General features: G+C 38.8%; 1 protein-coding gene across 4 annotated transcripts; it reads left to right on the forward strand.

Moving 5' to 3' along the window:
* Positions 1-828: 828 nt before the first annotated feature.
* Positions 829-16,123, forward strand: znf362b (zinc finger protein 362b). Of its 4 annotated transcripts, none has more exons than XM_034311760.2 (9): positions 829-1,666; positions 3,502-3,566; positions 4,255-4,405; positions 4,597-4,701; positions 7,966-8,284; positions 8,645-8,869; positions 9,380-9,458; positions 9,854-10,012; positions 12,517-16,123. In XM_034311760.2, the coding sequence occupies exons 2-9, from the start codon at positions 3,504-3,506 to the stop codon at positions 12,631-12,633; spliced, it is 1,218 nt and encodes a 405-aa protein (XP_034167651.1). In that variant the 5' UTR covers positions 829-1,666; positions 3,502-3,503; the 3' UTR covers positions 12,634-16,123. The 4 variants fall into 4 exon arrangements, with proteins under 4 accessions (XP_034167651.1, XP_026777065.1, XP_026777066.1 ...); XM_026921264.3 differs by having other exon boundaries at positions 830-1,666; positions 4,258-4,405; XM_026921265.3 differs by having other exon boundaries at positions 832-1,666; positions 4,132-4,405.
* Positions 16,124-16,220: the final 97 nt, after the last annotated feature.

The raw sequence follows: 16,220 nt of genomic DNA on the forward strand, positions 1-16,220 counted from the left end.
GAAACTGATGTCGGCTAAGAGAATTTAAAGTCAGTTTTTAAAAAAATGCTTCAGCAGGATTCCTGACCAAATAAATAAGTAACAATTTACATTATGGTTCCCTTAACTCTTTATAGTCTCAGATTTTTAGTTAGTCATTTGTGTATTCAGGTATATTATCCAGTAACTACAGTGAAATTGATAAGAAAGGTTAGGAGTGTGAGGAATGATAGCCTGGACCCAGTGATTAGTAAGCATTAAAACACCATTAGTAATGCAATTGAATATATTTATCTCTTTGTCTGTTTGGTTAGTTGTTTAGTTCAGTAGTTCTCAAAGAGGGGTCCAGGATCCCACAGGTCTCTTACGCATAGCCAGAAGGTCCATGATATTTTTGTTTTGTTTTGATTTGTTTTTACACTGATTATTATCAAAGTTGTTATATTTAGTAAGTTTTTATATTTTATAGTTATTCATCTATATCAATATTATATATATTTAATATCAATATTATATTATATTTAATAAAAACATCAACTCAAGTAATATCAAACTGGTTATCACCATTTAGTAACATGATATAATTCATGCTCATTCATGTGAACTTATTTTTTTAAGTATGGATAGAATTACATTTGTCAATGCAGGGAGAATTTAACATTTAATCATTAACTATACCTAATCTAATTGATCAGAATCTAATCTGATAGTTCAGGCTGTAATTCAAATGAAAGGTTTATAATAATGCCCTCGTTCTAATATATCACCATTTCTACAGGACCTGTAAGGCGGACACTCCACATAATAAATGTTGCTATTTTATCAAAGAAAAATGTGTAATCATTAATATTTTCCACCATGGAAGAATCTTCAGGACAGAGGACTCTGCACTTTTCTGGAGCAGAAAAGAAAGAGAAAAACTTCAAGAAAGAGAAAAACATTGGGGAGATACCTGTTTATGGCTGCTGTATCACAGAAGTGATAACAGGAACTAATGGAATAAAACACTTTGCCACATGCTGTTTCAGGAAAATAATCAATTTCAGAGTAGTAATATATCACACCACCCCAAATGTTTTCTGATAACAGCATGCCCTGTCATCGTTTATTCTTTACCTAATAACAAAGTAACATGTTATTTTGCTGAACAAAGTTAATGCTGAAGTGGATGGTTTGTCAAAGGCAACAAATGAAATAAATGTTAATTAGTTGCCTTCATCTTTGTAAAGCAATAGCAATAACTGTCCATGCTATCTGAAGTCTTTGCAGGCAGATATACTTAAATCTGTGATATTGGGTGTACAGTAATAACAGTACTGCTACTCTTCCCCCTTTGTAGCAGATCATCAGTAAACCCTCACATGCTTTAAGCTTCCCTGTGTTATATTCCATTTCTTATATTCCTCCATGCATAGTGATCTGATTAGTTTATTTATCATTGCAGAGGAATTGGAGCACTGGATTTGGAGCACTGATGTGAATCTCAGCAATGGCAGTGCTCAGAGTTAGCACGCGCTGTGCTGTGTGTTACACACTCTGGGAGTGTTAGCGGCTCTGTGGGAAGCACCAGAAGTGAACACTGGGCGACCCGGAAGCGCTGCAGCGTGGAGGCGCACAGAAAGAACACCGAGGTCTTTTAGCTTTTATTAAGCTTCTCCTGCGAGGGAAACCGCAGTCCGAGCACAAGGTTTGTGTGCAACATTTTTACTCCTCCTTTCCTATCCCTGATGGACAGTTTCATTGTCACGAAAGCCTTCCCAGCGGAGATGGATTGTCTTTTATCTGGGCATAGGCATGCTAAATTGGCCCCCAAATGTCATTATGCGAACGCGCTGCGTCTGCAGCTGGAGAAGGTTTGTGTGCACATTGCACTATGCAGCGGTATAAAGCAGTCGTTAAGGCGCGGGGTCAGATTGCAGCTGCGAGCACGGCGCAGTGTTTGTGAGCCATTTTCTGCACGGCATGATTGTTGTAGGAAGTGTCATTTTTTTTTTTTTTTTTCAAAGGGGCCGGGCAATTCAAAGGTGCAAATCTGTGTAAACAAATACACACATTAGCACTTGGTATGTTTTCCCCGTTAAACAGAGCCCCAGTGTAAAATGTGAAGGGTGTGTGAAATATGGCGTCGTTCCATATGAAAATAAGACAGGCTGCCATTTTTTTTTCTTTTGTCTGATTTTTTGGTAAAAGTGTGAGGAGGCAGCGAGGAGGCCGCCATCAGAGCCGACTTGGTCATTAATGTCTATTCCCAAACACTCCTGAACAAAGTTCTGCAACTTTTCTTTGACATTCACATCAAAATTTACAGCTCCTAAGATTTTATTATTAGTCTGTTCTGTGAGTGAGCATCTGTTAGTGAGAGTTCTTGGGAATTATACTTTTTTTTTTTCCCCAATAAATAGTCAATACTGAGTTGGGCTGCACAATATGTCATTTGTCAGTCATTTAATGTGGTTTTAGCCTTTGCAATTCTGCACAAGACTACAATATGAAGATGATTATATTTCAGTTTAATGTTTCTATGAGGTCTGTTTGCATTTATATATTTCCTCAACTCTACTGGTCAAACACCACAAAATCTTTATTCATGTCACATCAAATGCTGACCATTGTGTTTTGATTTATTACAAGCAATAGAAGCAATATCACAGGTGTATCATGGGATTTTGTCCATATTGTCCAGCACTAGTTTGGAATTAAATTAAACAAATAATTTGCTTATATTCTTCTTTATTTTCATGCACCACCTATACAACTGGGTTTAGCAAACCAACTATTAAAATCTTAACCTCTGATTTAAATCAGAACATCTGATTAAAACCTTAATGCATGATCAGAACTTTGACTTCTGAATAAAAACTTGACCTGGGATTAATTTCAGCGTCACTCTTGAGATGGATCATTACCAATCTTTTTTTCTTACCTTATAAGTAAAAACTAACTATGGTACAAAACATCTAAGAACTCAATTTCAACAGCTTTATCTAGTTTTTTTGAATCTGATGCAAGATTAAACTTAATTTCTAACTAATGTTTAAGCACTCATTTTCAACCAATTCAGCAAGTTTAGGTTGGAATCTGATGCAAGATTAAAATTAATTTCTGACTAATATTTAAGAACTCATTTTCAACAAGTTTTTCAAGTTTATTTTGGAATCTGATGCCAGATTAAAATTAATTTCTAACTAATATTTAAACCTGAGTTTGAAGTAATTGAGAAACAGAAATAAAGTTAATCTAGGTTTACTGATGAACTCAAACCAGGATTAAATGATGGCTTGAATGCAACCCTGATTACTTTTAAACAACATCTAAACTTTGCTGTAACATCATCATTAATAGAGAAACTTAGATGTTAAAGATTAAAGACGAATTTTTGTTGGTGCAAACAAATTTATTCATTTTTGTGGGGTAAAATCCTAGTTAGGACACATTTGTCTTCATGATTAGCTTTCTTTTGTCCTCATTGTGCACTATGATATTTAGCTTGTTTTAAAATGCTGTACTTTGCTTCCCTTAAAGGCATGGCAGAGCCTCGATTCAATAACCCTTATTTCTGGCCACCACCTCCCTCTATGCCTGCTCAGGTGAGACGATACCTTTGGAATGTATAATTTCAACTCACACTTGCAGTGTGCATATAAAGTCAAATTTTCACCATTCTTTTTGTCATTGGTCAATTTCTTCAAAGATCACAAAACAAATGCTAATAGAGATTTAATAATTTACTTGCATATGATGATAAATCAACTGTGTCTTTCATATTAGTCAGTTACAATCCTGTGAACTCACCTGTGTGTGACTAATACACTACCTATTATATATTAATTAATCTCTGGTGACAAAGTCAAGTTAGTGTAAGAAGAATTTCTGTAGTATAACAAATGTCTGATGGGTATATTATGTACTGTTTACTTGAGACTTTGTTTGGAGTCTTATGTGTTATAGTCTGCCATCTGCTTTTTTATCAGCTGTTACTATTTTGGATCGTCCTACAGTCAACCATAATATTACAAAACATGTGCCAGTTCTATTATAACTTGCATACATATGCAACGCTAATAAAGACCTTCTACTATATGACCATAGATCTCAGTAGTGTTTTTTTTTTTTTCTTTTTTTTTTTTTTTCCCTTTCAAATAATGTCCCCAGTTTGAGCATAACCAATGATTCTTACAGCTGGATAACCTGGTACTAATCGACAAGATCAAAGAGCAGCTGATGGCAGAAAAGATCAGACCTGCGCATTTGCCACCCACCACTGTTCCCTCTCAGCAGACGCTGCTGGTGGCCTCACCGCCCTCCGACGCCGCGCAGCACATGATGCCAATCCCCAAACTGCAGCAAGTGCCGAGCCTGCAGGTGCACAACTCCACCCAACCTGACATCGCCCTGCACGCCCGCCCAGCCTCCAGTACTGTTCCAGGTACTGAACATGACATATGACACTTTAAGGACATCAATGTAGAGTGGGTTTGCGGATTTAGGCGATGTTTTTTTTGTAGTTTGTGGGTGCTATGTAATACAGTTTGGTGCAGTATGTAATATTTTGCATGTATCTAAATGTGGATATGTTACCAGAAGTGATAATGGATGATTTTCTTTCTGGTGATCAAGAGGTTACCATGGATGACAAGTCAGCTCTGAAGGCTAAAGGATTATGGGAAGATTGGCACATGCGCCAAGCTGTGGATCAGGCTGTTAGAGCAAACCATCGTTCAGGTATAGACCATCCTTTTAATTTATAAAGATATATTTGTTTACTTCAGTTCTCTTTCATTATTTTCTCCACCTATGGGAGGCACATCTGTACCTGACCTCTATAGAAGCTTCCAATAGCATAGAGTCTGGCTTGCCTGACAGGAGTGCGTATCCAATGTTGAGGAAGGGCCTATCCTGATTGCAGACATGTAAAACCTGACCATGTTCACCCTTCTCAGTAAACATTTGTTTCTCACAACCTCATTACTCTCTTGCTGTTCTAACGCATTTCCAACATGGCTTTCACACTGTCCATAGGAGACCACACCAGCCTCCACTATGTGTGTCATCATAGAAATTAGAAATTCTAGCAGCTTTGCTTAGCCTGCTAGCCTCTTGCTCACTTGACTAGTAACTACAGTCTGTCTCTGCAGCATGGCACTGTCTAAGGTCTTTGCACCTGAGGTCATTGAGACTCAGCAATCTGGTGAGTCAGTTTGGCTTCTTGCAGTTCTCTTATCACAGAGAGGGATTTATGTCACTTTTGCTTCGCTTATATGGAGCTAAAACATGCTGAGGAAGCTACCACCCAACTGGAAGCCATTGCCAAATGCTCCCCAAAGTGACGGCAGTATGATGGCAAACTCCTGGGCCCTCGCCACAGGCTTAGGAAACAGCTCCCGCCTGTCATCCTTGCATGTGCCAAGCATATGAATCATCACTAGGGAGTCCTGAAGCACAGTCTTTCTGTTCTGGAGGTCAGAGACATGTCTACCCATGGCACGGGGAACCCCCGGGTAATGAAGCCTCCTTAACCCCTTGCAAGGAAGCCTGCTTGATTCACTAAAGCCTGCCCTGCCCAAGAAAATGGGAGAAAATTCTCTGCCTTAATCATCCAGCCCACACGCAGAGCTTTATCTCTTGCAGTGAGAGCTGTAAATTCAGCCTGCAAAGCTGACCTTACAGATGATATGGGAAGACAACTGGAAAGAGAAGGCCAGTCCGTGAGCAATCCATGGGTTCCGCTGTGCACGAACATACCCTCTGGGTCGATCTGTGGTCTGACAGTGAGAAAAAGCACAATACAGGTGCACCTGTGGATCCAGTCCAGGCTCTCACTGGCCCCACAGTAACCCTCATGCAGTAAAGATGTGAAGACAAGAAGAAGGAGAAGGCATTTACATTCTGCCTACCCAGGAAGGCACCATATGTGGTCCCTAGCCAAGTGTATCAAGTTTCTGGCAGGCCCAAACCCCTACCCAGCAGCCTGGCCACTTGGCCAACTACACCCCCTCTTACCCCAAGAGAAAGAGGCCTGCCTGCTGTTTATGTGGACTCAGGGGGAGTTAGTTCAGGTTCTCGAGTGGTCATCCCCTTAGATATGTTTGTTTTTTCCTTCTGGCCTGCCAAAAAAGAGGAAAGTCTCAGTCTGTGGGGAGAGGCCCTCCCCACCCACGGAAACCCATTAGTTGTTCACTGGGGTTACAGCAGCCTTCCCCATGCTGCCCAAAAAAAAAGTCTCTGTCCAGGTGCTGGGTACCCTCATGCTGAAGTGAGACATTTATGGCATTTGGCAGATGCCCATATCCAGAGTGGCTTACAATTATCTCATTTATACAACTGAGCAGTTGAAGGTTAAGGGCCTTACTCAAGGGCCCAGCAGTGGCAGCTTGGCAGTGCTGGGATTTGAACTCTCAACTTTCCAATCAGAAGTCCAACGTCTTAACCACTGAGCTACCACTTCCCTCGATGAGATGTACACAAGCAGTGTTTGCACACTTATTGGCACAACATCACTGTAATAAAGGCTATGGCCTAAAATTGTTTCAGTGTAATAAATCATCTCCTGCAGGCAAATCACCCATAGTATCACCATCCGCTTCACCGTTAGATGTCAGTCACTTGTTTTCTATGAGCTTGTCACTTGTTGTCTATTTCTATGACCACTACGCCTACATACATTACTCCCACCAACCTCCAGCTCTGGCTGGACAACTTTTAGACAACAATATGAGCTCCCAAATGGGTGATCAAAACAATAACCAGGGGCTGCAAAATTCAGTTTCCCATGAAATCTTCTTATTTCAAAGGAATCTGTAGAGGTCAGGCATTTGGGTTTCACCATGAAGATGCAAAGGCCCCATCCACTATATGGCTGGAAGTGGCAGGTGTTTGAAAGATAATGTCTCGCCAGATAAGACATGCCAGCTAGTGTCTTATCAGTACACGGTCTGACAGTATCTTTTCTACACGATCTTATGTTCAATAGTACATTCTTCTGCACCATTAAGGTCTACCTGCCAGCCACTTCTGCATGCCACTTCTATAATGCTGCATTGTGTCAGCTTCAGGGCGTATAAAGGGGGTCCACTGCTCTTTGCCAGTCATTTGGCAGCTTATTTTGGACCTGTCCTTGGTGCTGGAAGCATTTGAGCCTATAGAGGGTATTAATTTAAGGCTGTCTTAAAAGACAGCTGTCTTGTGGGGTAGCCCTGCTCCTGACATTGGCCTCAGCAAACTGCATCAGTGATATATACATGCCCACAGTTCATCCCTCCTGCACTAAATTCTCCCTTAACCTCATGTAATCCAGCTATAATCCTGAGACCTAAGATGAATTAAATGACCAGGAGTAAATGGGGTGTAAAAGTTTTGGAAGGCAAACACACATCAACTCCTCTCCTACTTTCGGTTCATAGTGAATTAGGTGCAGTGATACTGGCCTATACACAGTTGAGTATACTCTTTCCATCTGAGATTGATCTTTAAGGCTTTACATTTCTCTGAGAAAGAGGCAATACTTAATCCTCCTCCTGTCCATATAATGTTATGTTACTATTCTTGATCTTCTGTTTAAAGTTACTTAAATAATAAATTGTTTTACTTGTTGGTTCCCCAAAAAGTATCAGACAACATAAAGGCAAGAAATCCACATTCTGTGAATATGAACATGAAACGCCCCAACCCTACACACTTTAACATGTGACCATAAAGTTTGTATTTCCAAACCTTCTAACAGTGACATGTTTTTCAATAGTTACATACAGTATATACATAGATAGATAGGTAATTTAAAAACAGGTGAGTGGCTATACTGGCTTTAGGGAAACCGCTGATGCCTTCTGGAAAACCTAGCCAAGTTAAGAACCATCAAACCATATAAGAATTATGATTCTGAACATGGAAGTATTTCTGATACTGTTAGCTATTACTTCTATTAATAGCTAAAAGCAGACAGCCATGTTTAAATACCAAATCCCTAAATATGTTCCACTTCAAATACAGGTCTGGCACCTACTTCTCGTGCAGACAGTCACAGCACTTCACAGGCCATGACATCCACCACCACGTCCAGCAGTCAGAGCCGACTAGGAGCAGCATCCTCTCTGAATGTCATCTCAGGCCTGGCCAGTGCCCCTGGCATGGATCAGGTGAAGAACGTGGGCTTGGCGGGTATGCTGGGGCCTCAGCCCAAACCCCTACGTGGACGCAAGAAGATCAAAGCAGAGAACAACACAGGCCCCCTGCTGGTTGTGCCCTACCCCATTCTGGCATCGGGCCCTGACCAGTCAGTCACCATCGCCAAAGAGGGGAAAACTTACAGGTCTGAACATTAATGGGGTGTTTGATCTCTACTGGGTATCAGTACGTTTTAGTAATACATGTGACCAACTTGTGTTGCTTAGTGACAAAATGTCTAGTACTAATAGATATTTTAGATTACATGCTTTACTGAGAAACCAGATTGCCAATATAACATTTATTTACCTAGTCAATAGGTGTTATAATTTTTTTTAATATAATATAGTTTTTATATAATATAGTGGTTGTTTTCTTATTATAAACATGACAGTATAGTTTGTTTCCCACTACTGTGTGTAGCATGTAATGAATCACCATAATGACTGTGTTTCCCTGTAAATGTAGCACTTGCTTGACTTTTGTCTGTGTCTATTCTGTGCAGGTGTAAAGTATGTCCACTCACCTTCTTCAACAAGTCTGAGATGCAGATCCATTCCAAGTCCCACACGGAGGCCAAACCACATAAGTGTCCTCACTGTTCCAAGTCTTTTGCCAATGCTTCGTATCTAGCGCAGCACCTGCGGATTCATTTAGGGATCAAACCTTACCACTGTTCCTACTGCGAGAACTCTTTCCGCCAGCTCTCTCACCTGCAACAGCATACCAGGTCAGTAATTTTGATAAAACACCTCCACTGAGCCCCAAATAATGAGCAGTATATAAGGGTACTGCATCGTTAGTGTTTGGCCTGTCACAACATTAAGTACAGAATTCAAAGGAAAGGTTTTTTCTTCTGGGGTTGCACAAAAGTGTTGAAGTGAAATAGCGTCAAGGTACCAAAGTGCTTTAAAAACATTCTTAATACTAATTATACTGGTGATGAAGCTCCTATATGACTTCTCACATGGAGCACTATGGGCTTAATAAGCTCCCTGGACAAACAATAGTCACAATTTTTACCTGATACTTGGTTGTGCCTTTCCTCTGCTTAATAATAACACAAATTCTGTCGGGTAAGGATTCCACCCATGTCTTGAGATTTTTTATACTTCATAAAATCTGTATTCTTGTGCACATATTAAACTACATTTGTTCTTAAACAAATATAGAGATGCTGTGCATTTATTTCCAAATGGGTTGGTATCAAGATGACTAATTTTTTTTGGTTATTATATAGGATTCATACTGGGGACAGACCTTATAAATGTGGCCATCCCGGATGTGAAAAAGCGTTCACACAGCTGTCGAATTTACAGGTGAGTATAACAGAAAAAATATCTGAGTGTGACTCCAATTAGTTAAAGATTAGTAAGAAAGAGGGACTGACTGCAGACTAATTTCGACCTGGAATATTAAGCATGGGAATGAAATACGAGAAATTGACTTTTTGATAGATATAGAAGCTTTGATATGCCTAAAGGAAATGGAAAGGTCCAATGAGGATTTTTTTTTTTCTGAACCACACAGTAGTTGTCCCTTTATTATGGATATTATGGATACTTAATTAAAGAGACAGGTGCTTTTAACTTCTGAATATTTTCCCCAATATTCCCAATGCTGTAGAGCCAGAAGAACATGCTAGCATGAATTCTTGCTTTGCTGTTATATGTTTTCTTTTAAATGCCAGTCATATGTTCCTTTTATTGCTTAGTCCCATCAGAGGCAACACAACAAAGACAAGCCGTACAAGTGCCCGAACTGCTACCGTGCCTACACAGACTCAGCCTCTCTACAGATCCACCTGTCAGCCCATGCCGTGAAAAACGCTAAAGCCTACTGCTGCAGTATGTGTGGCCGTGCATACACATCAGTGAGTAACCATCTGCATACCTCTGCAAGCAGTCATATGGGGTAAAAACCTTACATGAAGTGTCAAAGCATTAGAATATCCTAAGCAGTGTTACTGTGCAGTGCAGTGTTACATGCACTATATTATACACCGCAGCACTGAGTTGTTTAGAATATTAAAGAAATAATTGTCTGATTGGAGTAAAGCATCCTAGAAGGCGAGTAAGATCTGTCTGTAGATTACAGACCACAGAAGGCATGTTTTTGATCTCGTATATAAAAATGCAGGTGTCATTATGTATTTATCTGAAAATAATAGAAGATTCTCTGATTGGTCATACCTATAAAACGGGCATGTTTTATTTGATTCCATATATGGAAGGCTTCAAAAATTATAAGGAAGTCATTGTCTTTCTTATATACACGTTATATTTTATTATCCAGGTAAGTGACATAAGCTAATTCTGAGTGAATGTTTTCAACATATTCATAAATGTACCTAATCTTTACTGTTAATTGTCTGAGAGGATTTTGATCATTTTCATAAATCTTCATATTCGTCCTTTATGATAGCCAGCTAGCTTACATAAGCTAAGATGACCTGGCGTCTGAGAGACCTTTAAGTTATAATCATCAAATCTTCACTACTAACAAGTCATCTAGCTAATGTGAGCTAACTTGACAGGACTTGAGAGAATTTCTGTCATGAACAGTTTAATTAGCTCTAAAGTGTTTTATTTGGACAATGTAAAACCAGAATGGTAGTGGGAAGACAAAACCCCTGGGAATATTTTTAACATTTTACTCAGATGTAAAAAACATAGTAAGTTAATAAGGTGAGAGGTGCGGCGACTGCTCAGCACTGCCTACACAAAGGTCTCCTCAAAGGTTGATGCACAGCCTGTGGTCAAACAGTCACATCAACATGAACTTTTCTTTACCTAAGTGCTCCTCCAGGTTGCAAGAATATGATGTCATCAGTGTAAACCACTACATACAAGTGGGTGGATCCTCATTTGTTTCTCAGAATGGTTTCAGAGCTGACTGCCTCCACCTCTGTTTAATGCAGCATTCTGTACAAAGCAGAACACTTGATTGACCAGCGAGTGGAAAACAGCTAGAATGTTGGCCAAGCCATGAGGCATCACAAGGTATTCTTAGTGCCCCAAGGCTGTGGAGAAGGCAGTCTTCCACAAGTTGAGTATTCAGAAAACTCTGGCTCCATGAAACTGTTCCAGTGCTGCTGTCAAAAAAGGGAAGGGATTATGAACCTTCTTGGTGACCTGGTTCAGTCCTCTGTAATCAATGCATGGCCAGAGTCCTCCATCCTTTGTCTCAATGAAAAAGAGTGAAAAAGAGTGAAAATGAATCCCTCCCCAAAGGTCTCTGGCAGCAGGTTCATAGCAAAACCCCAGGGAAAGTGTGGAGGGAGTTTGGTGGCACCTTGCTAAAAACCTCTGCCGGCTGGTATATAATGGATGGTATATTGTGGGCACACAGTCTATCCCCAGTGATGAACAAAGAGTGTCTGAATGATTTGTTCCTATCTGAACTTTCTGTGAGAGATTTTGCAGTAGAAACTCCATAACCTGAGGGTCAGCCAGCCAGTGCCCAGATTGGAGCAGGGTGGAGCATGAGTTCATGGATTTTATTTGCTCCAACCAAATGTTCAGCAATAAAACCGCCCATGGCCCCAGGGTTGCTCATGTCTGCAACATATACAGTAACTCACCCCAGCTCAGCCGAATGTCAGTATTACTGAGTGAATTATAATATGTGTGAAGATGTTACTCACCAATCAAAAGACAACCTGGTCTCATGAGAGTGCATGTGTTCAGCATGCCTGCAGTAGAGACATGCTCTTCAAGGAATATCCAGGAGCTGTGCACCTCCATAGCTTCCATAGTTCTGGGAGGTAGACCATGAAGAGGGGGCCAACCTCTTTCATTCCACCAACTTTCATATTGAGAATTTCCAACAGTAGTCAGGTTTCCATTGCCGTTTTGATAATGTAAGCAATGGCAACTGCATGTATTGGTGGTATTTTCCATATATCAACAAAACATTTTTCTGTTTACCTTTAGCAGATTTGTCTTTTTGTTAGCAGATTTGAAGTATTTGTCGAAGAAATGTTGTGAAATACTAGTAGAAATGTTCTTAACGGAGGATGGAGAAACTTTTACTGACAAAGTAGAACTTATGTAATGACAGGCTGCTGCAGGAAGTGATGTCCTTAGTAAGCCAAAAAAAGCAGCTATTAAATGGAAACTTTGTGAAACTCGGAAAATGTCAAGTGGGCCAATTATATAGAATCTTCTTGTACACAACTCAACAGACCCTGCTCTCAGAGGCAGGTAAACAAAATTCAAGGTTAATACAAATACAAATGATGTGCTTGTGTTTAAGAACAGCAGTGCATTACTATTCAGTTATGCTGTTAAAGCTCATTCAGCAGCTGTAGCATGTTTTGATCTAAACAGACAACTTACATTTTCCTGTTCTGTCTCTCTCTCTCTTTTTTTTTAGGAGACCTACCTTATGAAGCACATGTCCAAACACACAGTGGTGGAGCATCTGGTTAGCCACCACTCTCCACAGAGAACAGAATCTCCCAGTATCCCCATACGCGTCTCTCTCATCTGAGCTTTGCTTTGCTCTTCTCTTTACCTCCTCATCTTATTCTGTGTGCCAGACTGCTCTTCTGTTTAGAAAAAAAAAGAAGACAGAAAGGAATAGACAGTACTGCAGTCCTGAAAAGGACACTGTGTCTGCCATACTCTTTGCTTTATTTAGCTGTTTAGTGAAAATTAGTATAGCGGCTCGACTGGCTGCCATCTCAACACCAGGTGTCTGCTGCTGATTCGCCTCGGACACCAGTCTAACTGACATGCATTCCAAAAACAGAACAACAGAGCATTTTTCATTAGTTTGTTCTCATATTATGTTACTGAGGGTGTATTAGGAGGCATCCAAAGATAAGCTTTAAGCACTTTCCAGTCTTTGGGGTTCAGCTTAAATGTTTGAATTTTCAGACAGGACGTAAGGCCTTGTTTTGGGGCTAACAGTCTTTTAGTGTCATGGCTGTTTTGTTGGTCAGTTTCTGTCTCTTTTTGCATAAGGCACCATCAGGTTTTACAGGGTTGTGTGTTTAGTGTTAGTGTGGATATGATAATGCCTCCACTTTATACTCTTTTAACCATCGATAAACAGATATCAGATGTTGGGATAAAAACAAGAAGTAACATATTAATCATTTTTTTGATAAAATAGTGTGATGTGTGTGAACTTGGCAAGGATGATTTGACCTAGAAATGGGATTAATGTGTGAGAGCACGATGTCAGTGTGTTCAGAGAACACCAGTGCCGCACTTGGTGATCAGTTTTTAGCTTGCTTTATTACATACACACTTTACATAACCATTTTACCCACACTTCATAAACTAAATTGTAGTAGGTGTGCACCAAGGTTATGTGGTAAGAGTTCCTTTTATTTTTATACTCTCTTAAAGGCATTTTTCTATGGAGGCTCTATAGAAAATGTGCAAAGAGCATCAGTATGACCAGATGCTCTCTAAAATAATCTCTTATATGAATTACATCACAGATGTACCATGTATCCTTTTTTTTGTTGTGCAATGTCATGGAAATCAGTTAGATTTCCTGTCTTGTCCTTTAGGCCAATTCTAATGTTGTGAGGAAAATCTATCATTTTTAGCACTTCATCATACGACATTACACTGTCCATTAAATGGGTTGATGTACTGACATGGTGCGGTGCAAGTCAGGGGTGTATACTCATGACCTCTGCCAAGCCTTTTCTTCATCCCTGTAAAAATGAGTAATGTAGAAGCACCTTGACAAATGATTGAGAAGCTGCAACAAGTCATGGGTCTTTTAAATGATGGTCATCATTGGGGATTTCAGGACAACAAAGCAGCAGCCCAGCGCTGAACTTTCTAGTACTGATCACTAAACTTTATTAAAAAAATGCCAGTGATGCAAAGATCCAACTGTAAAAGCTTAATTTTGTCTAGTTTCAAAAGATCAGCTATTGTGGCTCATAGTGAGGGTGTATTGTAATGTGCTCAGAAAAAAAAATTAAGTAATTTAGCTGTCAATGTACTCTAAATCAGCAAGAGTAAAGAAAAAAATGCTTCTTTAAAAAGTAGCAACAGTATTAAAAGGGAGTCGCAGAAACAATATGAAGTATGCATAAGAATGTAGTTGTAAATTTAAAAAGTCTTTGCCAAACATTGCATTCCGTTAGATCATTTTGGTTGAGATATGCAAGTGTTTATTTATCCTGTACCAGCTAGTAAAAACTCTGGGCAAACATTACTGCCTACAATATAGACTATTAGGTGTATATGATTACAATTAAATCTGCTGTAAAAGAGATTACATTTACATACAACATATACCCACAATCCTAGTATGACCAGTGTATTTCTCAATTTTATTTATGAACATAGCACAGTTTCCCTGAATATTAAATAAATGAAATAGACATTTGCTTTACAGCTAGCTTTATAGAGGAGAGGTAAGTTAAAGCTCATCCTGGCTTTAATTAAGTATAAATACTGTCTGATTAGTTTAAAGTACAAATGTTTAGTATTCAGTATTACTTTTTCCAAGAAACTCCCCGGAACGTGGCCCAGACAGGTCAATTGCAAATGAAGGTGATTTTAAAAAATAATAATAATTGTGAAGTACATCAATTTGTTTGTATACATCCTAAATTAATGAGTCAGTTCAGTAAAATAAAATGACCAATACATTTTTAGTGTCACATTGTTAGTTCCGTAAAGTAAAGTTGTAATATTCGGACTTCTCAAAGTCTTCTCAAAGTGATTTGCCTTGTCAAACACTGCAGTGATTTCACTCACAGGCATTTTGTTTTTTTAATCATCAGTCATAATATACCAGTCATTTGTTAAGCTCATACTGTTTAATTCGAGAACATTAAAGCAACTGCCAGAAAGTTTTTATCAGTGTGTTAATGTTTAATGTTCTCATTTCGTTCTTTATTATTGGTGTTATTGTTTTTGTTACTGTTTCAAATGTGTATAGGTTTCACAAGTTGTTGCTTCCAATGTTCCAATAGGCCAAAATTACACTGGTCTAAATAAGAATTTGTTCAGTTTACTGATTCAGCAAATTGTCAATTAAAAAAAAAAACTTGTAAGTAGCCCAAATGTTGCTTTCTGATTTCTCTGAGGTTGCATTAAGTAAAGTTGAAAAACTCAGCAGAGGAGTAATGTTGTGTTATGTATGTTATCTCTGTAATTCTAATAGAGAGAGCAAAGGGTATACAACTTTTCCTCTTATGAAGAGGCTCAAGTGTTGGTTTGATCCCATGTCATTGTGTCTGTAGCCTAAAAAGAATGTTCTCATTGTGTGTAAAACCTCAATAGAAAGCTGTACAATGGAACTCAAGCATGTTTACATATCAAAGCCCCAGTCAGTATGTTCTGGCCATTTTGGTTTTCTCATTTCTCATAGCAGACTGGCAGAAACTGATTGCGATGTTAATTTTTTTTTGCACACTAGTCCTCTTTTATTTAGCTCTGAAACAATACATCCTAACTGGGGCTTTAACAGACTCCAGATTACTTTAGCCAGTTGTCCATTTGCCGGAATCTCTTTATATCAATGAGATGTGTACATTTATTATAAAGTATACCATGTATTCATCATTAATAGTGCAAATTACAAGCTTTAGCTAGTGTACTTTGTTTTTTTATCTGTATTTCCAGTTATTGATGATTATCTCTGTAAGTACTGATTGTTTTTAATATCCATTCTTTTTATCATTTATTTGTACCTTGAATATTCACCTTGATGGTTGTATTTCTTCCCCCCCCACCCCCCATGTTGACGTTTTCAGTATTCAGTCTGTTAAGCCTTTTTTATGTTTCCGCATGGACTTCTCTGACAGTAATTGTTATTAACTGTTAACAAATATATGACATTGTTATATATGTCTGGAAATTATTACATTTCATTTGTCTTGCATTGTGGTCTCCAAGATTTAATTCAATATGCACAGACAATACAGCGAGATTTAATTTAGGAAATATCAATGTCAAGAACACTTTGTATCTATCTTGTTTAATAAACTCAGACTGTTATATATGTGTTCACATAACTTCTTAAACTTTTGTTTAATTAGATTGGTCATTCAGGTAGCGAAAATGACCATAAGAAAGAAAATGAGGTTCATTGTTTTT

Source organism: Pangasianodon hypophthalmus, chromosome 16 (assembly GCF_027358585.1).
Source record: "Pangasianodon hypophthalmus isolate fPanHyp1 chromosome 16, fPanHyp1.pri, whole genome shotgun sequence".
Lineage (NCBI taxonomy): Eukaryota > Metazoa > Chordata > Actinopteri > Siluriformes > Pangasiidae > Pangasianodon > Pangasianodon hypophthalmus.

Excerpts from the sequence above, each read along its gene's own strand:
- znf362b (XM_026921263.3), top strand. The coding sequence starts at position 3,504 with ATGGCAGAGCCTCGATTCAATAACCCTTATTTCTGGCCACCACCTCCC. Across the intron at positions 3,567-4,158 it reads CTCCCTCTATGCCTGCTCAG|CTGGATAACCTGGTACTAAT; the intron begins GTGAGACGATAC and ends TGATTCTTACAG. Across the intron at positions 10,013-12,516 it reads GTGGCCGTGCATACACATCA|GAGACCTACCTTATGAAGCA; the intron begins GTGAGTAACCAT and ends CTTTTTTTTTAG.